At 35.2% G+C, this 22,059-nt stretch overlaps 2 protein-coding genes across 6 annotated transcripts in view; both read left to right on the top strand.

The window, feature by feature from the left end:
- Nucleotides 1-12,200, top strand: part of LOC146168296 (uncharacterized) — a 52,194-nt gene extending 39,994 nt beyond the window's left edge. For 3 of the 5 annotated variants that reach the window (XM_083389226.1, XM_083389227.1, XM_083389225.1), the window contains 9 exons: nucleotides 904-992; nucleotides 1,198-1,345; nucleotides 4,631-4,724; nucleotides 4,811-4,845; nucleotides 4,935-5,030; nucleotides 6,582-6,746; nucleotides 7,094-7,152; nucleotides 8,466-8,535; nucleotides 9,859-12,200. In XM_083389226.1, coding sequence (XP_083245352.1) covers nucleotides 904-992; nucleotides 1,198-1,345; nucleotides 4,631-4,724; nucleotides 4,811-4,845; nucleotides 4,935-5,030; nucleotides 6,582-6,746; nucleotides 7,094-7,152; nucleotides 8,466-8,535; nucleotides 9,859-10,038 — 936 coding nt within the window. In that variant the 3' untranslated portion in view covers nucleotides 10,039-12,200. Of the gene's footprint in view, nucleotides 1-903; nucleotides 993-1,197; nucleotides 1,346-4,630; nucleotides 4,846-4,934; nucleotides 5,031-6,488; nucleotides 6,561-6,581; nucleotides 6,747-7,093; nucleotides 7,153-8,465; nucleotides 8,536-9,858 lie in introns of those variants that run through there. The other 2 variants (XM_083389228.1, XR_014498545.1) reach the window with 2 other exon arrangements.
- A 2,704-nt stretch (nucleotides 12,201-14,904) lies between these two features.
- LOC146168295 (uncharacterized) lies at nucleotides 14,905-21,595 on the top strand. The gene is made up of 5 exons (XM_083389071.1): nucleotides 14,905-15,359; nucleotides 19,061-19,254; nucleotides 19,333-19,418; nucleotides 19,622-19,903; nucleotides 20,660-21,595. The coding sequence occupies exons 1-5, from the start codon at nucleotides 15,065-15,067 to the stop codon at nucleotides 20,700-20,702; spliced, it is 900 nt and encodes a 299-aa protein (XP_083245197.1). The 5' UTR covers nucleotides 14,905-15,064; the 3' UTR covers nucleotides 20,703-21,595.
- The last annotated feature ends 464 nt before the right edge of the window (nucleotides 21,596-22,059 follow it).

Raw genomic sequence — 22,059 nt, 5'->3', positions numbered from 1 at the left:
CCCGAAAATAAATTTTCGGCCCATACAAATATCAAACAAAAAGCATGTAGTTGTTTAAATCATATTTTTTAGTTATCCGGATGGTGAAAATTATTTAGATATCCGATTTAGGTCGATAAGTCATGTTTGCACCCAAAATATTGGTACCAGTGCTATAAAACATTTTTTGATAAATACTGTTGCTGCGCCAAAAACAGCAACGACCTTCAACTGCTGATACATCAAAGTGCCCATTTACGACATCTTTCACACCATTTTTGTGTTAAAACGCAACACCAATGTGGCTTTAGCATCATGTTGTATACATTACTGTATATTATGTGTTCTTCCAAAAGTACAACTTGATCTAACAAAGGTTCTCAACTCGCAAACTGTCTTTTAATTTTCTTCCAGCTTGAAATAATTAATGCTTAACGTGGACATCTATAAATAGAGTTAGCTCGACCAGGCAACATATCAATAGATAGAAATAACTCTATTTTTAGGTTTATACTTCGTTTACACCAAAAGCGCGATTTCTATCTGTGGACATCTATAGTTTAAATTAATAACAAAAGAAAAGCCGATACCAATTTTATGATCACTAAATTTGCTTGATCAATTTCGATACGGTGAAGGGTATGCATTCAACGCTTGTACAAAGTTTTTGACGCACAAAAATGTGTTAAGATTTTATAGATGGATGGTGCAATGAAGTGTTGTAAAGTTTAGGGTAAAGATTTCACTTTTGATTTGAAGCACATTGCGTGGGATACTCGTAAATGTTATGACTCCTGTAACCGTAAATTTATTAGTGTTCAAATTGAGGTCACAGCATAAAAAATAATCGTTACGTCAGGTTCATTGGCATAGTTAGGGCTCACAAAATGTTTTGGAGGCATTGTTTACATCTCTTTTTTATAGGGAAAAGAATCACAACTGTTCCGAATTGTAGAAATGGAAAACGCTAATTTAAAGACTCAATATTCCGTTTGTCGTTCGGAGGTGGCGCGGTAAGTGTGTGCAAACGTATGTGTGCAATAATTATAAGTTTCAATATTATTTAATTGTATAAAAATTTATAATCCAACATTCCCCGCAAGAAATCAGTCATGTTTTAGCTTCAATCGATGGACAATTTCCAGCGAAGGCGACTTGCGTTTCAAATCTAACTTAATTACTTAACACTAAACATATATGTATATCTTTTCAAATAAGACTCAAAGATGAAATTGAGAAGATGATCACCTCATCAATCAAACAAAAACAAGATTTTGGCAATCAACAAAAAATGCTAATCAATGAAATAAAAATGTTGGAAGAGAAAATCATAGACAATCGTTTAAATTCTACTTCGGTGACCAAGGTAAGAACAGGCGCCCCATTCAGATTGTTACTTCGTCCGAAATTTAACGGCTCAAAGTAGAAGCTCAGCAAATAAAAAGGCGAGTGACAGATCAGCGGTCCCGCGCCTTCTCGTGTAGAGCAGATTACTAGAAAAAACGGAGCATCTAAAAAGTCAACACGTGTTACAAGTAACACAAATGCACACCCACAACGATTCACCAAGCCAATTATGTAAATGTTGTACCTTATCAGTCACAATAGTGTTGCGTGGGAGCGTGGCTACAGAAAGTTACTTTTTTTAATTTTTAATTTTTTTTTTAACCGCAACACATTATTTTAGTTTAAGAACGAAGATTCTCGCAATCTATCCAAACAGACTAAGCACATCGTCCTGAATTTATACAAATTAACACATTAATTAGTTCAAGTATTAGTTACAATATCAGTCATCGCTCATCAGAGCAAAGCAAACCCTCATTACCAAGCACTGTCCAAAACTAAAAAAGCTGGGAACTAAAAAAACATAAGTAGTTTGACCTGGACGACTTTAAACGCGCTCAGACATACGGTTCTCTCCAGCTAAAACTTTATAACGGTTGTTTAACCAAGTGTGTTCAATTTAAAAAGCGTGCATGGTTGAAATCAGGGGTAAGCAATTGTTTTTTATCCGGAGCCGCACGAGAAACAAAATGCTACAAAATGGCGGGCCGGTTCAATACGATAATCTCAAACACACACAATAGAATAAGGGTTAATTGTAGGCCTACCATATGTCCTCTTTTAGGAGGATTTGTCCTCTTTTCTCAAGGAAACTGAATGGTCCTCCGAGGACGCTCAAAAATGTCCAAATGTCCTCTTTATTCGCATTTCGAGTTAGTTGCTTATAGTTTTAACAAGACTTTTAGGCGAGACGTTGTATTTATTTCAAAAAAATACTGTAGCTATAAAACATGCTGAATTGCTGGTTTAAAACAGGTTTTGCAACAAATTGCCCTAGCAGCCCTACCTTCTTGATTGTTATTGCAAACATTAGGCCGAAAAATCGCAACAGAACCTCACATTTAAAAAGGCACATTAATAAAGCAAAGGTGTGAGTTTTGTAGGCCTAGCCTACTATCAGTGTAACTATATGGTAGGCTATGTTCTTATTTCTTACAGAAGCTTGTCTAGTTAGTGTATAGCAGCGGTTCTTAACCGGGGGCGAGCCCCCCTAGGTGGGCTTCAAGCAATTCTTGGGGGGGTGCGAGCTCTAAGTTAATATTTACATTTTTTTGTAATGATTCGAATGGTTTTGTTTTGGTTGTTGTACACCACTGTACAAAATCTGTTTTGGCCAACTTTAACATTAAAACTGCAACTAATTTTCGCGCTCCGCGTGAATCTTCTGTTTTCGAGTTTTGTTAACTTTTAGCACTAAGTCTCTTGAGTGCCATTGCATGTTTTCATGTCATCGAAGGTATAACGGCCCTATTTAATTATAATTTTTTTTACTAACTTATAGATAAACGATAAAAGTCATCCACCATTCGAACTATTTTTTATCCATATTTTATATAATTGGACAACAGGCTAGCAACAGGGGCCTCAAACCTTTTTGCGCGAAAAAATGTTTTTGCAATATTGCCGTTGTGTTGTGTGCCGTCACATATTTTGAAACACGATGACGCAACGTTAAATTTTTGCGCTTGACATTTTTATTTGCGCTCGACATCACAGCCAACTGTGGATTAAATGCCCTCACAAAACGTTTGTCAAAATCATCTCGTGCACGAGCAATTTGTTGTGTGCACAATGCGAAAAGCCTCCTGAATTTACAGTTTAGCGCCAATTCAACCAATTAAACTAAAAATTTTTCGACCGACAACAAACCTCACTATTTACAAGTTGTCTTAGTGACATTTAATTGAAAATGCCGAATTGCTTTTCGTAGAGAGGGGGCGCAAGGCATAGAAAAATTACCAAGGCGCGGCTGGAAAAAGGTTAAGAACCACTGGTCTATAGCATACAGGTGGTTCTCGGCAGATGCTTTCATTTTTCTTTATTGTTCTTTAAATTTAGACAACCATAAAGCAAAATGAGCTATAAATTGTAATGCTAAAGAGGAAAACTCTGGTTACTGACGAGCTGCGCCAGAAGTATCCTTGTTTCAGAAAAGGACGTATTCATTTCGAAGCTGAATGCAATACCTGTGGATATTGCACATTTTTCTCAAACATAACAATTCTTCATTCGTTTTACTTGCCGGCAAAACAATGTCCTCTTTTTCGGTGTTGTTTGATATGGTAGCCCTATAGTTAATTGGATTTAGAATTTTTGGTTGAAAAGCAATTTTAGAAATTACTTTCACAAGTGGTTATAATGTGGTTTTATAAAACAAGTAAGCGTAAGAAAACTGTCATTTCGTTGGGATATATGGGAAGTTTAAAGAAAAGGAAAAATGCGGCTATGGTTTAATTGAAAACTTTAATTTAGTCACGAAGGGGCGTTACGCATTGAGCACGAAAAGAGATTACCACCTTGCTCGATATATTTGCATTTACCACGTTTTGAGGGCAATTGTACAAACAGCTGGAAAGCTGCATGGAAAACATGGAAAAAACTTACATTGCGTGTTTTAGGTTGCAGCCGTGTTAGTTACGATACAATGGCCATATTGTAAAAAACGTTTAAATCGGGAAAAACGCGAAAAAATAACATATTAATCAGAAAATTACTACAAACACTTGACCAAAATACATGACTTTGGGCCACGTGAACCACAGGGTTGCTGCTGCAGGGTTCCAGTAACAAAATTTTATTTTTCTGTTTTTTACACTCAACAGACGTATTAACGCTTTTATTATAGGTTACTCAGTTATAGGCCATGTCATATTCTAAGGGTTACATTTTTGTCAATAAACGTTCAACAAATGTTTTGTGAGGAAATGGTTTGTGAAGAACCAAACAGTTACAGTCATTTTATCTCTCATTAATGTGCTGGAGCTTATTTTACAATTCACACCATATGCCCATGCAATTAACGAGGAGACGTTTAATGTATTGGATGCGAAAAGTGCGAAATAATTTTGCCTAGAGGTAATTCAAACAACCAAGTGCTTTTTCGAAATTAGTGGCAATGGAATATCTAAAAACGACTCTCATATTCCGTGCCTTATAAAAACATTGCTTATTGATCCAGTGCAATAATCAACTCAATAAAATTTTAACAAAACACTAAATTTGGCCAACAATAGCCAGCTTTTACACTTATTCGTCCCTTTAGTTCAAAACTTTGGAACCCCTGATACAGTGAAAATTTTTTAAGGCGCTTATTTGCAATGAAAATACGGACCGTCGTTCAGACCATTTGACTGACTTGGAACAGCGCGTAAAAATGTTGGAAAAGTTACAAACTACAGGTAATGAGTGTTTTCCCATTTTCTTATTTTGCTTTTCTGTTAGTAGGCCTAAGCATCAATCCCTAAAGAAAAATTGTTTTTTACAGAGTCCAACGATCAAGAGAATATTGAAAACGTTGAGGTAAATAAGTAAAACATTAAATTGTAACAATAACTTTTTTATTTAGCCTTTATAGATTATGTTTTCTTGTTTTCAATTTTAACTTACAGGAATCAAAATACAAACTACAAGAATATGTTGTACGCCTTATAAACAACGTAAGAGAAATGAAAGTTGAGCACGAAACAGAGTTGGCTCATTACAAGGTACCTAAAATATACGTAAAATTAGTACCTTATTTGTTTGTTATTTACCTTAAGTATGTCAGAATAGAATCATATCGTCATATATACTTACAACTGACCCTCAACACCGAAAAACGACACTTAAATGTTACATAAATTGCCGAGCGCAAAACGCCGTTTTTCGTCTTTTGTTTGGTCGACCGTAAACGCTGGAAGTTTTTCTCTTTCGTTATTTATTTAAGTTGACTGATTAGCAAGTGTGCATTGGACAATTAACAACGCTAAGTCAAACAAACAAACCTTTCTTTCTTAACGTCGAGTTATACGCAGTATGTTCCTCGCTATTCGGTCTCTGCCCTAATATCCGATGTTGGTGTAACAGCGACATTTGTTTAACAGAAGCAGATTCTTAAAAGGAGGTATACTGATGACTGTCGTGCGCGTTTCAAAGTCTCCATTTCTAAGTAATGATGGTTAACGCAAAATTATGCTCTTTAAGCATACTCTAAGATAGGGCTGCCCAACCTACGGCCCGCAAGCCGCATTGCGGCCCGCCTGATATTTACGTGCGGCCCACCACTTATTCTTACTTTCAGTAGCCTTAATTAAAAACAATTGTTTTGACTATCATCAAAACGTGTAGAACGCGCAGTATTTGATGTAGGCCTAATCTTATGTTTTTTCTGAAACTATAACCGAGTCTAATTTCGCATTTCAACATCCATCGAACACTTTGTGCACCCATCATTGCTAAGTAAGATGTGCATTTTTCTAAATGTGTGTTTTTCCGGACCGTTTTAAGGAAATATATCAGCCCAAACATGTAAAAACTCAAATTTTCGCGCTTTGCCATAACAAAAAAAATGAATAAGGTCGAGATTACTTGCATATTTGCGCATGAGTTCACTCTCGAAGAGCGGGTGTTTATAAGTTAGGTTGTTTTATGACGTAACTTATGACGTCACCCCTTTAATTTGAAAGGTTTTGCCGCCCATCGAAATTTTAAAGTGACAATGCGGCCTATCCTGCTAAAAGGTTGGACATCCCTGCTCTAAGACCACGTGCTAAGTGTGCAATGAACACAACTTATTTCCCCTCAACCGCAGCTTGTAATTTAGCTGACTTGGCACACAGCTCGGCGCAGATGTTGCGCTAATCTAATAACACCCGGGAAAAACATTCTTTGTTTAGTATTGCAGATGGCGAAAGACGTGCTTGTAGTTTTTTTGCCTGAAGTTAACGATTGTACAGCGTGATTTTGCAGCTGGCGCCTGGCAGGATTGTCGACGACGCACGTGGTCGCTTTTGCTGGACGTATTTGGCTGTTTCTGATTAGTTTTTTTTTCTCACGTCTTGCAATCACCATTCTATGACGTCATACTGTCACTATTTTATGACGTCATTATTCATTAACGTCAGACGAAAAATAGGGAAATTCCCTAAGCTGAAAACTCAGAACTCCCCTTTTTGATTTTCTAGTTACCCACCTGATTTCCCCCCGTGGAAATTTTTTTGCCGGCGCCCCTGGTCATCATCAATATTTAAACCATGTCACCAATTATATCCATGCAGAAGGCAATAGAAGAATACGAGACACGCGTATCATCGTATGAAGCGCTGGTAACAACGTACAAAAAACAAGTCGAAACTTATGAAAGTGATGCAGTCCATCAATCCAATGCACTAGATTTATTCGCAAAAGAAAAAGAGTTGCGAGAAAAACAAGAGAAATCAAAAGTAAGCAACAAACAAAACTCTTTGTTTTGCTCGATAGGTTTAATTAAAAAACCTTGTAGCCGCTTAGCTTTGCTAGAGAATTTAGAATACGGAATATATATATATCATGCTTTAGGAAAAAGCAAACTCTCGGAAACACATTTTAAACGAAACGCATAGAATATATCGGTAAGAATATAATGTTCACCATTGTATGAGTAGAGTTAACTTGCAAATCGCATGTGTTATATTCACTTTAACACTGATGCTGACATGTTTGAAAACAGAAAAAGTCGATGTTATTACCGTTTTCTTTTTATTGAAATTCAAAAACCCTTAAATTGCGTTTCATAACAGCGTTATTTTAGGAAATAGACGAGAGCGGCCTGGAATCGTCTTTCTTACAACAACGGATAAGCGTTTTGAGGTAATGTTTTGCACAGGCTGGATAAATATAAAACTAGATTGGGTGAGGATTACCTATAGAAATGTCAAGTAATTGCTCCCAAATCCAACGCCTCTCAGCATACACTAATTAACATTTTTTATTGTGCTGTCGGACTCATTTTTATTTGGCTTTATAATGCAATATTTCTAAATATTTCTAAATATTTATACATTTGAATAAGCCTTAATTTTACCTATCATACTAGAACACTGGTTACAAACCTGGGGGTCGAAACCACGTCTGTTCTAGTCAAAACGTTAACTAACACAAGTCAAGTCTCATTTTAATTCATTGCTATGGCAGCTCAAACCTAGGTCAGGTCATTAATTATAAAAATAAATGTTTTAATCTAATAAATTGATAAACACATTCCACCTTTAGAATTATATCATCACAATACAATCACTGAAAACAAAATAAATATCAGCCAAACTGTTTTGTGCGTAAAAGTTTACTAAATACCGTTACGTTTTAGCAAAAATGAATTAAATTAAAACACTAAAATACTTATGCCGAAGTCCTGTCATTTGTATAAAGTCCGGCCATCTTACTTAAAAAACTTACGTCAATTTAAGAGGTAAAACAGTAACTTTAAGTAGACTAAAGTGAAGTCAATTACTCAAGTAATCAAGGCCTTGCAGATTTAAGGCAACCAGTACGAAAAGACGATGTTTGGCATGACTAAGTGTTATACTTAGGCTTAATTCCTTTCCTCTATTGTTAGTTATGTACAGGCATCAAGATAAACTCTATTTACCAATACAAAACGGGAAATATATGGCGGACGACAACAATCAGCATTGACATAAATAGCAATATAAAAGGGGGATTCACTAACTAAGTACCAACATCCACTGATCAGTATGGCACTTCGTTTAACTAAAATCTATTTAGTAGCCTACCAAGTTGTGGCAAATGGGGATATTTTAAAACATTGCATTATTTCCGTGACTGTTAAAGATTATAGACTTAACCTTCGAAAAAAAAAATTCGAACGCATACACACCATTTCGGACATTATTTTCATAGAAATCAAGTGTTGCAGTACAGTTCATAAAACTACATTAAAGTGTCGTAATTTTCCTCGTTGTGTCCACAATTTTAGTAGCCACAGGTTTATTACGCCATTAACCACACATTCGACCAAATATGACATGGTCATGTATTCTACATTTTGTGGTACAACACAGATAAAATTTATTATCCCAAGTTCAAAAAATAAATGTCTATGATAAACTTTGTTAATGCTGATGTGCGTATTTCATCTAGTCCCGGATTATATATTTTTAAAGATCAACTTCAGATATCTCGGAAAGAGATTTGTCGTCGCACCAGGAACACTTGAAGAAACACAAACATAAGGTATGTCCCTTAATTTGAACCGAGTAATTACTTTTTTACCTAAATAATTGAGAAAGTCATTCTTGGAAGATGCAATGATGTAATTTGCCAAGCAAAATTGGCAATTTTGTCGTTTTATGTACAACGTGTTAAACAAACTTAACAACAATTGTAGGTTAACCTTTTAGGTTTGAATATAAGTATATTTTGAAAAAAAGAGATTTCAGAAAAACATATTTTAGAAAAAGAGTTGCTCATTAAGCAATAAATTTTAAGCCAAACTGTTAACGACGATAATTGGTTTAAGCTGAAGCAAAACGTTTTGATGTTTAACGTACTAGGCTGTTATGCAATGTGCAATGAATTACAAATGAGACGTTTCAGGCAGCCACCTTATAAGTGGTGTCCTCACCAATGAAACGATCGGCCGTAGTTCGACTCCTTTCATATGTGCCTTTGTTAACCCGTATATGGTAACATTCTGTTGAGGACCACTTGTAGTACGTCAAAATTTCAATACGTAAATACAATAACCAGAAGATTTATTTTTGTTTGACTTTCTGGCTGGTAGCAACAGTTTATATCGATTGCCGTTAAGCATTTAACCGTTTAATCATAGATTTAGAGTCCCAGGCTTCAAAAATATATATTTTCTTCACAATTTATTGCACACTGAACTTAATGTCTACTTTTTTACACCTGTAAATATGTGAGAATACAAAGGAGTACATTACAGTTATCTCTTTTTCATAACAATCATATTTTTAACTGGGCAAAAATATGCCTTATGATATGTAGAAGGCCTTTAAAAAATCCTTTAAAATGGGCTAAGATTTCCTGGAAAACATCCTGTGATAAATTCATTTTCTTTACTTTTCTAAAACATTTGGGGGGAGGGAGGTCCAAATATACGGAGCGCAGTCTGCCGGTTGTGCATGTTGACCTCTAATGTTTCAATTGCATATGTGCGCCCAGGACCGATCATCGCCAGCAGTTTTATCAGAGTCTCTGAATATTTTCATGGGTTCCGGAAAGAAAATTATTATCTGTTTTGGTAGAAAATTAAGGGTCGGGTTCCGAAAACTAAAACAGCGGGTTACACGAATAAAAGAACCAAAATACAAACGAAAGTCGCATTAGATGACAATATTGATAATGATAACAGCAATAGTCTAAAAGGTAAAACCTCTGACGAAATAAAATGTCATGAATATGGTCCCCTGATAAATTTTAGTCAACTGAATATACTAGGTCTGGGTATCCTGCGATATCGTAAAATACGTATAGATTTGTAAATGGGATGTATTCTGTAATTTAACACGTTCAACGTTTAAACTGTTTCAGAATTGTGAAACATGCGTTCAAATTGCCAAGGAAGTTAAAATATTACGTTGTGAGAACGCAAGGCTCGTAGAAGAAAAGAAACTCATCGAAACATCCACTCAAAAGATTCATTTCGTGAAAAACCTAACTAAATCGTTCTATCAGCCAGGAATACATATTTCCATTGAGGATTCCGGGTGATCTTATTTAAAGCAATTGCTTGTTTATGTGTTCTGCTTGCTTATATAAAGTTCTAAACTTAAAAAAACAGAAAAAAATCGAATGTAAAAGACTTTATACAACTATCGTTTTTATTTATTTTGTCGTCTTCTAATTTATCGCTTTGTTGTACTTATCGCAAAACATTTATACTTCCTGGCATGTTTAGACTATGAGCGAGTCTCTATAGTACCCAATGCGTCATGAAGATTTGACAACGTAAATCTCCTTCCTATAAATTTTGTCATTAAAGGCCTTCGGCAAAAATATTCCGATTGTATTGAGGAACACCATATTAATTGCACGTCCATCGTCCGCGCACGAGATTAACTGTGTTTAACATGTTTACTTCAGTTTTTTATGACTTTACGATATAACGTGTGAAAAAATTTTAAAATACCCTTCAAAATGTCATTATATTGGTTTCTTAAATTTGGAATTAGGCCCAATGTTACACAGCCAGGCAGGCCGTATGGGTTGACAAAATCGAAAAAAATGCTACGTGACTTGGAAAAACTACTTGCGGTGTACCAACATCAAGTGAATTTAATTCCACTTGTAAAATTGAAAATAACACGAAAATTTTTAGTTGTGGTTTGTGTTTTTGTCGACGATGTTTGATAGCCCGGGGCGTAAACATACAGAAATTAACAACAGTCGGCTGTGTCAAGAGGCGTGACTATAACCTTTTTAGAAAACAGTCGTCTAGATATATCAAGCAACATATTTCAAGTAGGCCATATCATGTAATAAATTACACATTTATAAAAGTATACCAATGATAAACGATGTACCTAACAAATTAATGCGTATTTTTCATAAAAAGTAGGCCATATAAATAAGTCTGCTATTATCTCTTCGATCTAAACTTCCCCATATGAATTTGATATACATCATATGATCTTATCTTTAAACCCTGGCTATCAAAGCAAAATTGCAGTAGAAACTATAGCGATGTCTAACACCAATGATTAAAACTTTAGTTTTAAGCTCTCTTACGAACATGGATATTTAAAGCGGAGTCTACTTACCAACGACATTTTAATTCCACTTTAATACTTTTTGGGAAACGTTAACAAAGGGATTTTTCTAAATCAGATTTTTGTTAACACACATTACTTTTGATCAAGGCGGAAGCGATAACGCGTTTCTTTGCACAATTAGATGGAAACTTATGTCTTTTTTAGTAATACAAAACATGGTCGAAATTATACGTGGGATGTTAACAATTAGCGTATCGGTTAAGTTAAGGTATATATGATATGTCTTCGAAATTCACTAGGTTGGGCCTCTAGGGCAACATAAATATGCCTACTACTAGATTTTCGTGAAGTTGGCAATCCCCGAATTTTTCAACAATGGAAAGCGTTTAAGTAAATTTTCCTACCAAGCTTCGAAACTAAAGTCATGTGAGATTACAGTTAACGAAAACGTTTCCTGGTATTTCCATTTCGAACATACTTGGACTTTGAACCGAAGCACAATCTCATACGGTGTACTGTAGGCTGATATCTTAAAACATCAGCTTTTAACATGCTCCTAATAATATAATGCTAAATATAACAAGCAAGACAATTGTTTTTAACTTTAAAAAGGCCAAACTAGGTCAAAAGTTGTCTAAATCAATTTCAAGTAAAAATTATTTACGAAATTCTCTTTGGTGGTAACATAAAGGTTACGTTGCGCCGTATGTATTTGTCTGTTTTATCAACTAGTTCGTAGTCTTTTTAAGTTCTGCTCGTCATTTCGTTGTTGCCTTATGTAGTCGCATATCTTTAATTTTCTGACAAATGTAATAAACAGTTGTGCTGTACCGAAAGCGTGACTGACGACCCCACACTTATTTAGTCCTACATACTTTGTTTAAATATATGCATTTTTAACATGTCTCAAATTTATAAGAAAATGTCTTTTAGGTAATTTCTTTTATTTTTAGTTCGACATTTCATATTCTTCAGGGTAAAATAACTTTTCGTTTAAACAACAATTTACTTTGTTTAAATATATGTATTTTTAACATGTCTCAAATTTGTAAAAATATGTCTTTCCTTTCAACATTTGTCATTTTATTGACGTCATTTTTAAAGTTACTGTCAACTGAGTGTTATTTTAAAAATCTTGATTTTTTTGCACTAATATGCAGAAATGCGAGTAAAAGTAATATTACTAACAAATCTTTTTGCAAGCAAAATAATCAAAGTTATCGATCAAATGAACAAACACAAAGCATCTAATTTTAACCGGTAACGCGTTTCGTCTTGCAATGTTGCGTCACCCCTTGTTGGGAAATCAAAATTCCTAATCTCCGAGGGGAACGTTAAGTTTGGGCTTGCCTACACTCTGCGGGTCAACGAATCGGCACTGACAATACGCTAGGGCACTTAGTGACGCGCCTCAGTGGGCAAGTTTGATCAAGTTCAATTGATCGGCGAAAGTTGGCGAGGGCACGAGACGGTCGTTCGTAGTATTTCACTGCGTTTGTTATGATTTGATGCCAGTCAAGCGTTTGACGTTGTTAAAACTGAACTACACAGTAACACCTCTTCCTCAAGTTAATCTGTTGATTTTCGAACAACATTTACCGTAAAATTGAAACAGTTTGTCGGGAGTTACTACTGTTGACGAAATCGAAAAAAGATTAAAACAATATTATACGTGAAAATAATGGTCGAGAGCATTTTCACGAAACGTAATTGATGTGAGCAAACATTCTACTAGAAAGGGTCAACTATAGTTATAAATACTAAAAGTTATTTATAAAAGAATAGAAATGTAGAAAGAGAAGCGAAAAACGGCATGCAAATGTCGACCAGAAATACAGGAAAAGTGAATCGAAATGCATTTCGGCTGCGGCTTTCTTTTAACCCCGTGGCATGATCAGTAAGCCTACGCGTGTAACGAAACCGTCACGCCCCAATCTGCTGGCGTGATTCGGTTGGTGTAGACTGGGGATCGCCCTCTCCGTCTGCCTCTGCTGTGATGGGGGATGGTATACGTCTCTTCTTGCCGCCGCCCACGTGCGATCAAGTCATTCTGGCGCGGTTACTCGTTGTCACGTCTTCGTAGACTAATTGCATAGTCGCCATTTCTCTGCATCGGCTGTTAATTTATGCTTACACTTGGCTTTTACAACAACTCAAACCCTAGTAATTTCGTAAATACAGATTTGAACATTACATAAAACGGAATACAACTCGCCAAAAAGACGTGATAATCGAGAAATAACGACGAATGCCTATTATGATCAACTAAAATTCACGTTTGAAGTGCTTTTTGCGGAAGTTTGCCTAACCACAATCTTTCAATTGGTACCTAGAATGTATTACCTTCTCCCAATTGCTATATCGACATAATTGATAACTTAGTCCTTGGGATCTTCGTGCAATTCTCTAATCTCCATACATAACTGGATTAGGGAACGAAATATTTTCATTTTAAGTATTTTTTTGTAAACGCATGTCACTTCAAATATGTTTAAGGAAAGGGCGATAAAACGCATCTGTTTCGTAGCGTATATTCGATAATAATTCGATTTGGAATAATCCATTTGTTGTCTTCTAAACATAAATTATTTATTCGATTTAACATTTCGCGACTAATGTTTCATACATTCGCAATGCGCTTCACTTAGATTATTATTTGCATGCATTGATAAATCATATTTTTGTACGAAAGCAGTCGAACGATATTAGTAACTATATTTCAATAGTTAATTCGGAATTATTTTAACAAATTCTTAAATGATGTTTGAACGCAATTGAATTGATTTAAAAAAGTTTTAGTATATATAATAGTTAAAATTCTTTCTCGGTCCAAGAATAAAAAAAGGAAAATACAAAAACGAAAAATATGTACGCTTTTCTGTAATAAAGGATAGTTGTTAAACAATTAAAAAAACTCAGTGGTCTAGCTCTTGCACATCATATTTTGTTTGTTTGCAGACAGATAAGCTGTTATGTGGAAAATAAATTTAAACCACTTGAGTCGTGTCTGTTGTCTGACAGACGTTAAATCTTAAACAAAGGCTTTTTGTAATATTAACCGAAACCTGTGAAACACCCGTAAGAAAGATAGAGATAAACGTATGTAGAAGTGGAGAGTTATTACACACTAACTGTTACAAAATTCAAACACCTTTCCATCCGAGTAATCTGGATGGTGACAAACGTAACACGGCTGAGTGACCACATCGTTTTTCGATATAGCTGACTTACCCGTTCGCTTAATTTATAGCTAGGTACGGGTTATTCACAGCTGTATCCTTACAGGTTACTGTGGGTCAGTGCCCTTTGCACGTGTCAACCACCTTATGTTTGGCGTCTCATTGTGTGATACCCAGTTTTGTAAGGTAAGTTAGTTTATTAAAAAAAGAAGGCAGTTAAACTAACTAGAATTCACAAAATACGCGTTATACCTTAAACGAGCAGAGTAAATAAGTGAATTACAAGCAACCTTCATTCTAAATATATGTAAGATTCTAGGGTCAATTTTACTGTGCTATTTAACGTTGTAGTAAAAGGTATTTGGGAAGTTGTTTGGTAATTTTTGTTTTACCATACAGATTTTAAAAACAATTGTCTATAGTAGATTCAGCAGATTGTAACCTAATAGTCGCGCCATAGTAATATAGCAAGGTTACGTTGGTGGCGTGCGTCACTTCCATTTTGTCTGTGACGAGCTCATTGGAGAGTACTTTTTCCTACGATCATAAAAAAACGCTCGCAGCGAATTTTTTCACCACTCGGATGGCGAGACAGCCTTAGGACAGTGATAAGGGAAAGGTACCGCTTACGCCAGTCCTTAAATTTAAAGACTCCTATAGAATTCATTATTGAATTGTTTGTTGAGTTGATATATCAATGTTACTCATCATTACAGTTAATCCATTTGTTCAGGCGTAGACAACTCATAAACAATATTATTACTACTACAACAACGCACGATTACCAAGTAAAAACTGAGTACTTCTTGAAAAAATTGTACTTCACTTATTAACCTATCAGGGACAATGGATTTGTCAAAGCAATTTGAAGGTGCACGAAAGAACAGTTATGACGCTCAATGGAAAGATATTATTCCTCACATATTCAAGTTGGATTTACACTTTTCATCTTCAAAGTGTAGTAACGTATTGTCAAGATGCCTTGTGTCGGGGTCAAACTCCGTGGAATGTCAATACACTAAATCTTGGAGTTATTCGGATGCTGTCGGCTTTTTAACATTGATCAGTATGACTTTGGTTATATCAGCGTTTTGCATACCTCTTGCATCAGGAAAGACACTACACAACCACAGTCGACAAGGTAAACAATACCGTTTTTTGGCAAATTATTTTTTTTTAATTAGGTCAAAGTGTAAACTTAGTAGTAACAAGTAATAACACTTTGTTTAAAGTGTAAAAATATATTTATAGCCACAAAATACAGACCCCTTTGCCACCCAGGAATTTGTCGTCGCTTGTTTTGTCCACATATTATAGGCTTTTGTGTAACCACGCGCCTCATGAAAGTCGATCAGTTTCCGTAGACCGCATAAAAGACCCTTGGTTTACTGACATTGGCGGGTGTGTGTATCAGGTAAACATCGAATTTAGGCGTACCCATTCCACGCCGTAGACGACACACTGGCAGTGAAACTCTTTTACAACAAAAGAAAACTATACCTTGCGTTAACACTTTAAATATTTTTCGTGTTTCTAACAGTAGTTATAGTCTATTACGATAAGTTTTCATGCATATCGTCAATAGCCAAAATTTGTGGGTATACGTATAAAAACAATGTAGGCTATACATCCCAGAAGTAACTATTGAATTTGCGCGTTTGTAACATTGTAGTTCTACAACCTTTCGAATATATTGTAACGCCTTTAACATTTTGGTAAAATTTTTCAATATTGTAATTTTGTTAAAATTGTCACCCATTAAAAGTAAAGTGCGTGCTATATAACCATGTGCCTTTAAAAGTTTTACCAAAGTGTTTCGCAACTATAGCAATACACAGATGGCCAAAGCAACCAGTATCATACAAAGTAATCAGTCATGCTGGGGTATTCCTTCCTGAAACGTTGTTGTTCACACATTACGTGTACCATTCGATACACATTATAATGAAAGAACATTATGATGCACCAGATGTGAGCATATTATATATTCTAAGTTAGGGTCTGTTTTAGAAATCAACTCTTCCTTATATTAGCTTCAATTCAAATAAAATTCCCCTTTTGATCGTCATTTCTTCTCTCACCATTGAGCTTAGAAAACTGTTGTCACATTTCAGAAAATATCATTTAGGTCATTTTCCCTCATCGAAGTTGCAAATAGCTGTCAAGGACAAAATGTCAACACGGCCCCAAGGGTCGCCAACGCACATATATCTGTCGCCGGTGTAATGCCTTATCATAAGTATTGCTGATACCGCGACGACATTACGGCGACACGATTCAATATCAACAATAATTTATTTTTTACCGATCAAATTAATATCACAACACAATTAACACTCTTACTCTCCATCTTTTAAACGACAAAGTTTAAATTACATCTTTATGGTGTATGATTAAGTTTTCTCCTGAAGGTCCGTTGACCACAAGTCGTGAGATTACAATGTATTTCAAGTGAGGCGTCAACCTTCTGTCGATCCGTCTATGCAACTCTCGTTGTAGTGAATACTAGTAATTAATACTTACTCAAAAATGTTATTGTATCAGTTGTATTTACCGCCATGTCATTCAATACAAACTTCAACAACCATATCTCATTTTGATGTAATTCTATGCTGAGAAGCGTGGTAATTAAACGCTACATCTTATAAAATTGCATTTCATAGGTAGCGCAAGGCATTATTATTTTATCTTGATCTGATCTAGCATACTGTAATAAGTCAAATAAATTGCCGATAGCGGAGTTAACTACATAAAGCGAATGATATTCAAATATCTGCGAATTTTCTTGTGGAAAATTACTGGATAAATTACGTAAAACATAGGGAGAATTTGATCAAACGATTTTCTTAGATATTGTTGTACACGTCAAAACTTTATTATACATATTAAGCAAATTGAATCCTTACCTGTTTATGGTGCTATATTCAACCTAAATAAAAAAATTGTTTCTTGGTACGGGTTGACTTTTTCCTTGTTTGGAAAACTATACTTGTATACGCCATTTTTTATTTGTGTTATCGTAAGATTGCTATAAACTTTTGAGAAGTAAATTTAATGACAAAGACTTAATATTAAGAAAATAAAAACTATTAGTTTAATGTGTTATATCTTGGAAACAACTTAAGAGTTATCTAACTTAACAGGTCCAAACTATAATTACTAAAAAATACTTCTGCTAATATATTTGATTGTACATAACAAAAAGATGATGATTGTAAAGAATTTTATTTGCTGCCTTGTAATCGAAGTCTCGTGTGTATTACGACACAATCTCTTTATGTGTATCACTAAAGGGCGCGTCACATTTTTGTATATATTACACTACTGTTCGTAACAATCAGATTAAGATAGAATATATATTTTTTTGATAGTTAATAAAAATTTGTTTTGATTTCGGTTGAACATTATTTTTCCAACCATTCAAATATTATAAGTGTGTTAAAAAATACAGTTAAATTATTTAATGTTGTCCATCACATTATACTTTTACACACCCGGTTTAAGATGTTAGGTACTTTTATAGTGTTAAGCGATTATAGGGTAATAGCTATAGTGCTTGAGTTTGCGCAGTCAGACTCTTTCGAATGATGTCGTTCAACTTTAGAAGGTTAAGGATTGCCGCGAAGAGGTATCTTATGCCAAGAGTTTAAGTCACAAATTACCAGGACTACACCTATCAATTACGCGATTGTTATGCCGCATGCGTCAAATAATGATGGAATTTCACGCAAATCCGAAAATTGTAATAAACGGCGGATGGTTGGTCGTATTTTTCTGGCTATGTGATTTCGTGAATAAAGTAAAGTAACATCTAAAAAATGCATAACTTGGTAGCTGTAAGCCCTACTTACGACCCTAGTCATGTATGAGAGCAACAACGCATACACCTTGACACAATAGCGTGAGTGCCCTCGCCGTCGTAAGAATTTTATGGTTCAACGCCTTTCTCGTCATATCCTCTTTACAGCTTAGGCAAATGGAATGTAAAGAAGAGTATCAGACGAAATATATATACATATATATATATATATATATATATTTTATTGGATTATGGCGATTTTATTCGTTTGGATTGCATCTAATATTGTTTTGTTAGTTATTTTGGATTTATTCCGACTTGCTATAACTGAACGTAGTTGTTGTCCTTATCGTAATGTACCGGGTTAATCGTCAACGAGTTTAATCTTGTACGTATGTTGCGGTTAAGACTTGCTGCGGTAGCCAACTCAATGTGTAGCAGAATACTGTAAATCTGCTACATGTTGACTTCGACTCGTTCGTGCAATCGCCTAAGGCCCAAACAAATGGTCGTCTAGACGCCATGAACCGCCATATCACACACAATAGAAACATCGCTAAGTCGTTGCCTTTCATACTTTGAAATTGGCATACAAATTTTGAACCTCTTACAATGACAAATTCAGGCATTTAATTTACAATTTCTTCCTATCGCACTTAGGATATTATTATTTCAACATGTAAAAGATGGACACCCTAACTAAAAACCTTAGACTTGTTGATTAAAATCAAATCAAACGCCGATGAATTATAGTATTTAAATTGTTGCATGTGGAAAAATTAAATCAACCTTCATACCACAGTCTATTGTGATCCTCTGGTTAAAATGATACTAGTGTTATTATAGCATTACTCAATGTTTTTAGTTCACTGTTTAACTAAACCCTTCCATTTACTCAGAATCGCGTATCCATATAATTTCCAGGTTCCCTGCTGATAAAAAGCCAAATGCAAACCAATGAACCGTTTTATGAATTCAGCTTGTGACGTGGTCCGGTGGTTGTAGATATATTTATTAATATCGTTATTTCTTGTGTGTCACAGACCTCGAGACAGCATTGAGCAATACAAAATGTGCGGTTCGCGAGGAAATCCTAGACATCAGAAAAATACATCCAACTATTAGATCGGACGTCAAACTTCGACCGCCTTGTGTCAAACTACAGCGATGCTCTGGCTGTTGCGACAACGACAGACACGTTTGTATGCCGATCGAAATATACATCACTGAAATAGATGTGAGTACGGTCTTTAATTTGTTTTCTCATGATACTGTTTGACCATGCATTTACACAATTGTGTTTTGCTTGTTTAAGGTGTCCCGGCAGCATACCACGGGGAAGCTGCGCGTTGATTACATCACGTTGAACTTCACCGAACATGCTCAGTGTGCTTGTTTAAGGTTGTTACATAAATTACTTCGTAGCACTTCGGCGATAAAACAACACTTTAATTGGTGGAATTAACGGAGAGTTAATTCTTGGACGAAAACAATAAACTATGGTTAATTTAAAATACAAAATAGTCTATAGTTTGTATTAGTAGTTTGTGTCCTGGCCCGAAGCATCTTTTTCATTTTATTCGAGCGCGAGTTTAACCTTTCAGCCCAATCAACCCATGTATACCGAGAATATGTGCGCACGACGAACGTTGGAACGTTGATCGATGTCGCTGTGAGTCACGATGCATACCACAAGAATGCGGTCCCATGCAACGGTGGAATCGCCACAGATGTCGATGCGAGTGCAAGCAATGTCACCCCGATAGAACGTTACTGGTGCGCTTTGAACAGGATCACAGCACTTGTATCTGCGCGTGCAGGAGGGCGCACCACAGCAGGAACATTTGCAAACGCAAACGTGCCGAATTCAATCCGAAGAGCTGCACGTAAGCTTTTTACTTACTTTTTTCTGTAAAAAAACGAAAATCGTTTCTGTAATTGGATTTTGAACGAGACCTATAGATGTAAAAATCTTCTTTCAATTTTATAACGTTATAGTGGGAGTAATTTACGAGGTAGGACCATTAGAACTTAAGTTACTTTAAAATTTTATATACGATGGTCAAATTGGTTAACTAGTTATAAATCACTTGCATATTTATTTATTTTACAGAACAATATTCGATAGTTTTTAGTTTAGATTAAAGTAAACTTCGCTTTATTATTTTCCTTTACCCTTTCAACGACCAACAAAATGCCTGGACTCCCATACAGCCTATAGAATATATGCTATACTCATACATGTTATGTAAAAAGCCAATGGGGTGCATTTAACATCGAAACAAAACAGAGTAAATACGCATATGGCATCGTGGTTTTTAAAACGTATTGTGAAAAGGGATAATTTAGTTTAATCCTTATTAAAACACTTTTCTGACTAAGCCCTTTCTACTTTAGCCTACTTATTACGAATATCGTGACAGCTAAGGCCTAAAAGTTTCAACAACACTTTAATTGTTTTAATTCCAAAAAAAGAATGCAAAAATAATAATATGTTTGGATTACGAAATATCACAAAAACCAATAACGTTTATTTTCTACAAAATCCTAATTTATTTATTTATGTTACTGTTTAACATAAACAAAATATGGAAATGTGTTTAGCTGTAAACATAAACGAGTTGTTTTGTTTCTATTGTTAGGTGCATACCTTCGTCCAATCGGCGGCGTTGGAAGCGTCGCTGAAGTTCCATATAAATGCCACCTTTTCATGCGAATTTGATAAAGAGAGGTCGTAAGAGGCTGCATCTGCCGAGTTTCTGCAAAAGCGGACATCTACACAATGCGGAGTATACAAAATCAAAATATTGTTTCATAAAAGTTTAAGCTTTTGTTAAATAGCTGAGAAAAAGACAAATTGTATAAAAAGAAATTGTGTTTGCTTCTGATTGCAGTGACGTTTTACGTATTATTACGGTAAACGTTACGTATGAAATAAGCAAAGTTATACAATACCACCACAATTGTCTTCTGGTATAAAATTATGTACTATTTTTCATTGAATTGTATCAGCATACTTTTTGTCAACACTTAACATACACCTGACAACCTTTAGTCAACCCCAAATAAGTGTCATCGTTGGTGGTCTAGCGAAAGCCTGTTTGAGTTTTGACGCTTGATAATAGCATTGTTTTAATGTCAATCGAACAATTAACAGCATTCATATATTTGCTATAAATAAATCTATGTTTGCTGTAAATACAAACTACAATATGTTGACGTTACTTGGACAAAACTGAAAATGGCTTCAAACAAATTTCCAGTATAAATCTTATTTCTTTATCGTACACATTGTATTCAGTAAATCATAATGCTCCATACAAGATACAATCCGAAGTCCTGCCTCGTACACATAAGACACAACACGTTTTGATGTAGTTACATTATGTATAAATCATTTTTAGCACTACACTGCATATATTGCCTTTCTTATATAATATGTTTTCTTGATATTTATGTTTTGTGTTCAATATATTTATAATGTGGAAGTTCCATCTTTTGCTGTTTTGTGAACAACTCTACTACTATGTTATTTAATATTTATTGTTCTGTGTCTCCATTTATCGAAAATATGTCTCCATAAAAAATATTGTATTTACTTGATTTGTAGGCTACGTACAGCAGTGCCGCAAGCACCGTCATAAAGAGAACCGGCCCAGGAATCAGGGACATATCCAGGATATTTATTTTGAGAATATTTATAGGATTGACGCCACTAAACTAGGTCAGAAAACGAATACGAAAACCTCGTTTGCCTGGTTATGGGGTACATTTTTTAAATGTAAATAAGGTATACTCTCAATACTAAGTTGATATTTAATTCGTAAAACATTATGGCAAATGCACGATGACCTTTCTACGAGGCCTGCTCAACGTGATAGGCCTGTCGATTAGCAAGCTATGAATGCGCATTTTATAGATAGACCTTTAAAATGTCAATAGAATCTACAACTGGTGGTAGCTTCTGCGGCACACATTAATCCTAGCTCCATAAAGTATTGCACAGAAATAACAAATAAAGTGTTGTTGTACAAAACTTAGC

The sequence above is a fragment of the Ascidiella aspersa genome, chromosome 1 (genome assembly GCF_963924565.1).
Source record: "Ascidiella aspersa chromosome 1, kaAscAspe10.2, whole genome shotgun sequence".
Classification (NCBI taxonomy): domain Eukaryota; kingdom Metazoa; phylum Chordata; class Ascidiacea; order Phlebobranchia; family Ascidiidae; genus Ascidiella; species Ascidiella aspersa.
This window is presented reverse-complemented; position numbering and strand designations above follow the sequence as displayed.

Bases quoted from the DNA above. Each gene is read 5' to 3' on its own strand.
- LOC146168295 (XM_083389071.1), top strand. From the start codon at position 15,065: ATGGATTTGTCAAAGCAATTTGAAGGTGCACGAAAGAACAGTTATGAC. The intron at 19,419-19,621 runs GTTGTTACATAA...TTAACCTTTCAG, and splicing joins GCTCAGTGTGCTTGTTTAAG to CCCAATCAACCCATGTATAC. The intron at 19,904-20,659 runs GTAAGCTTTTTA...TTCTATTGTTAG, and splicing joins TTCAATCCGAAGAGCTGCAC to GTGCATACCTTCGTCCAATC.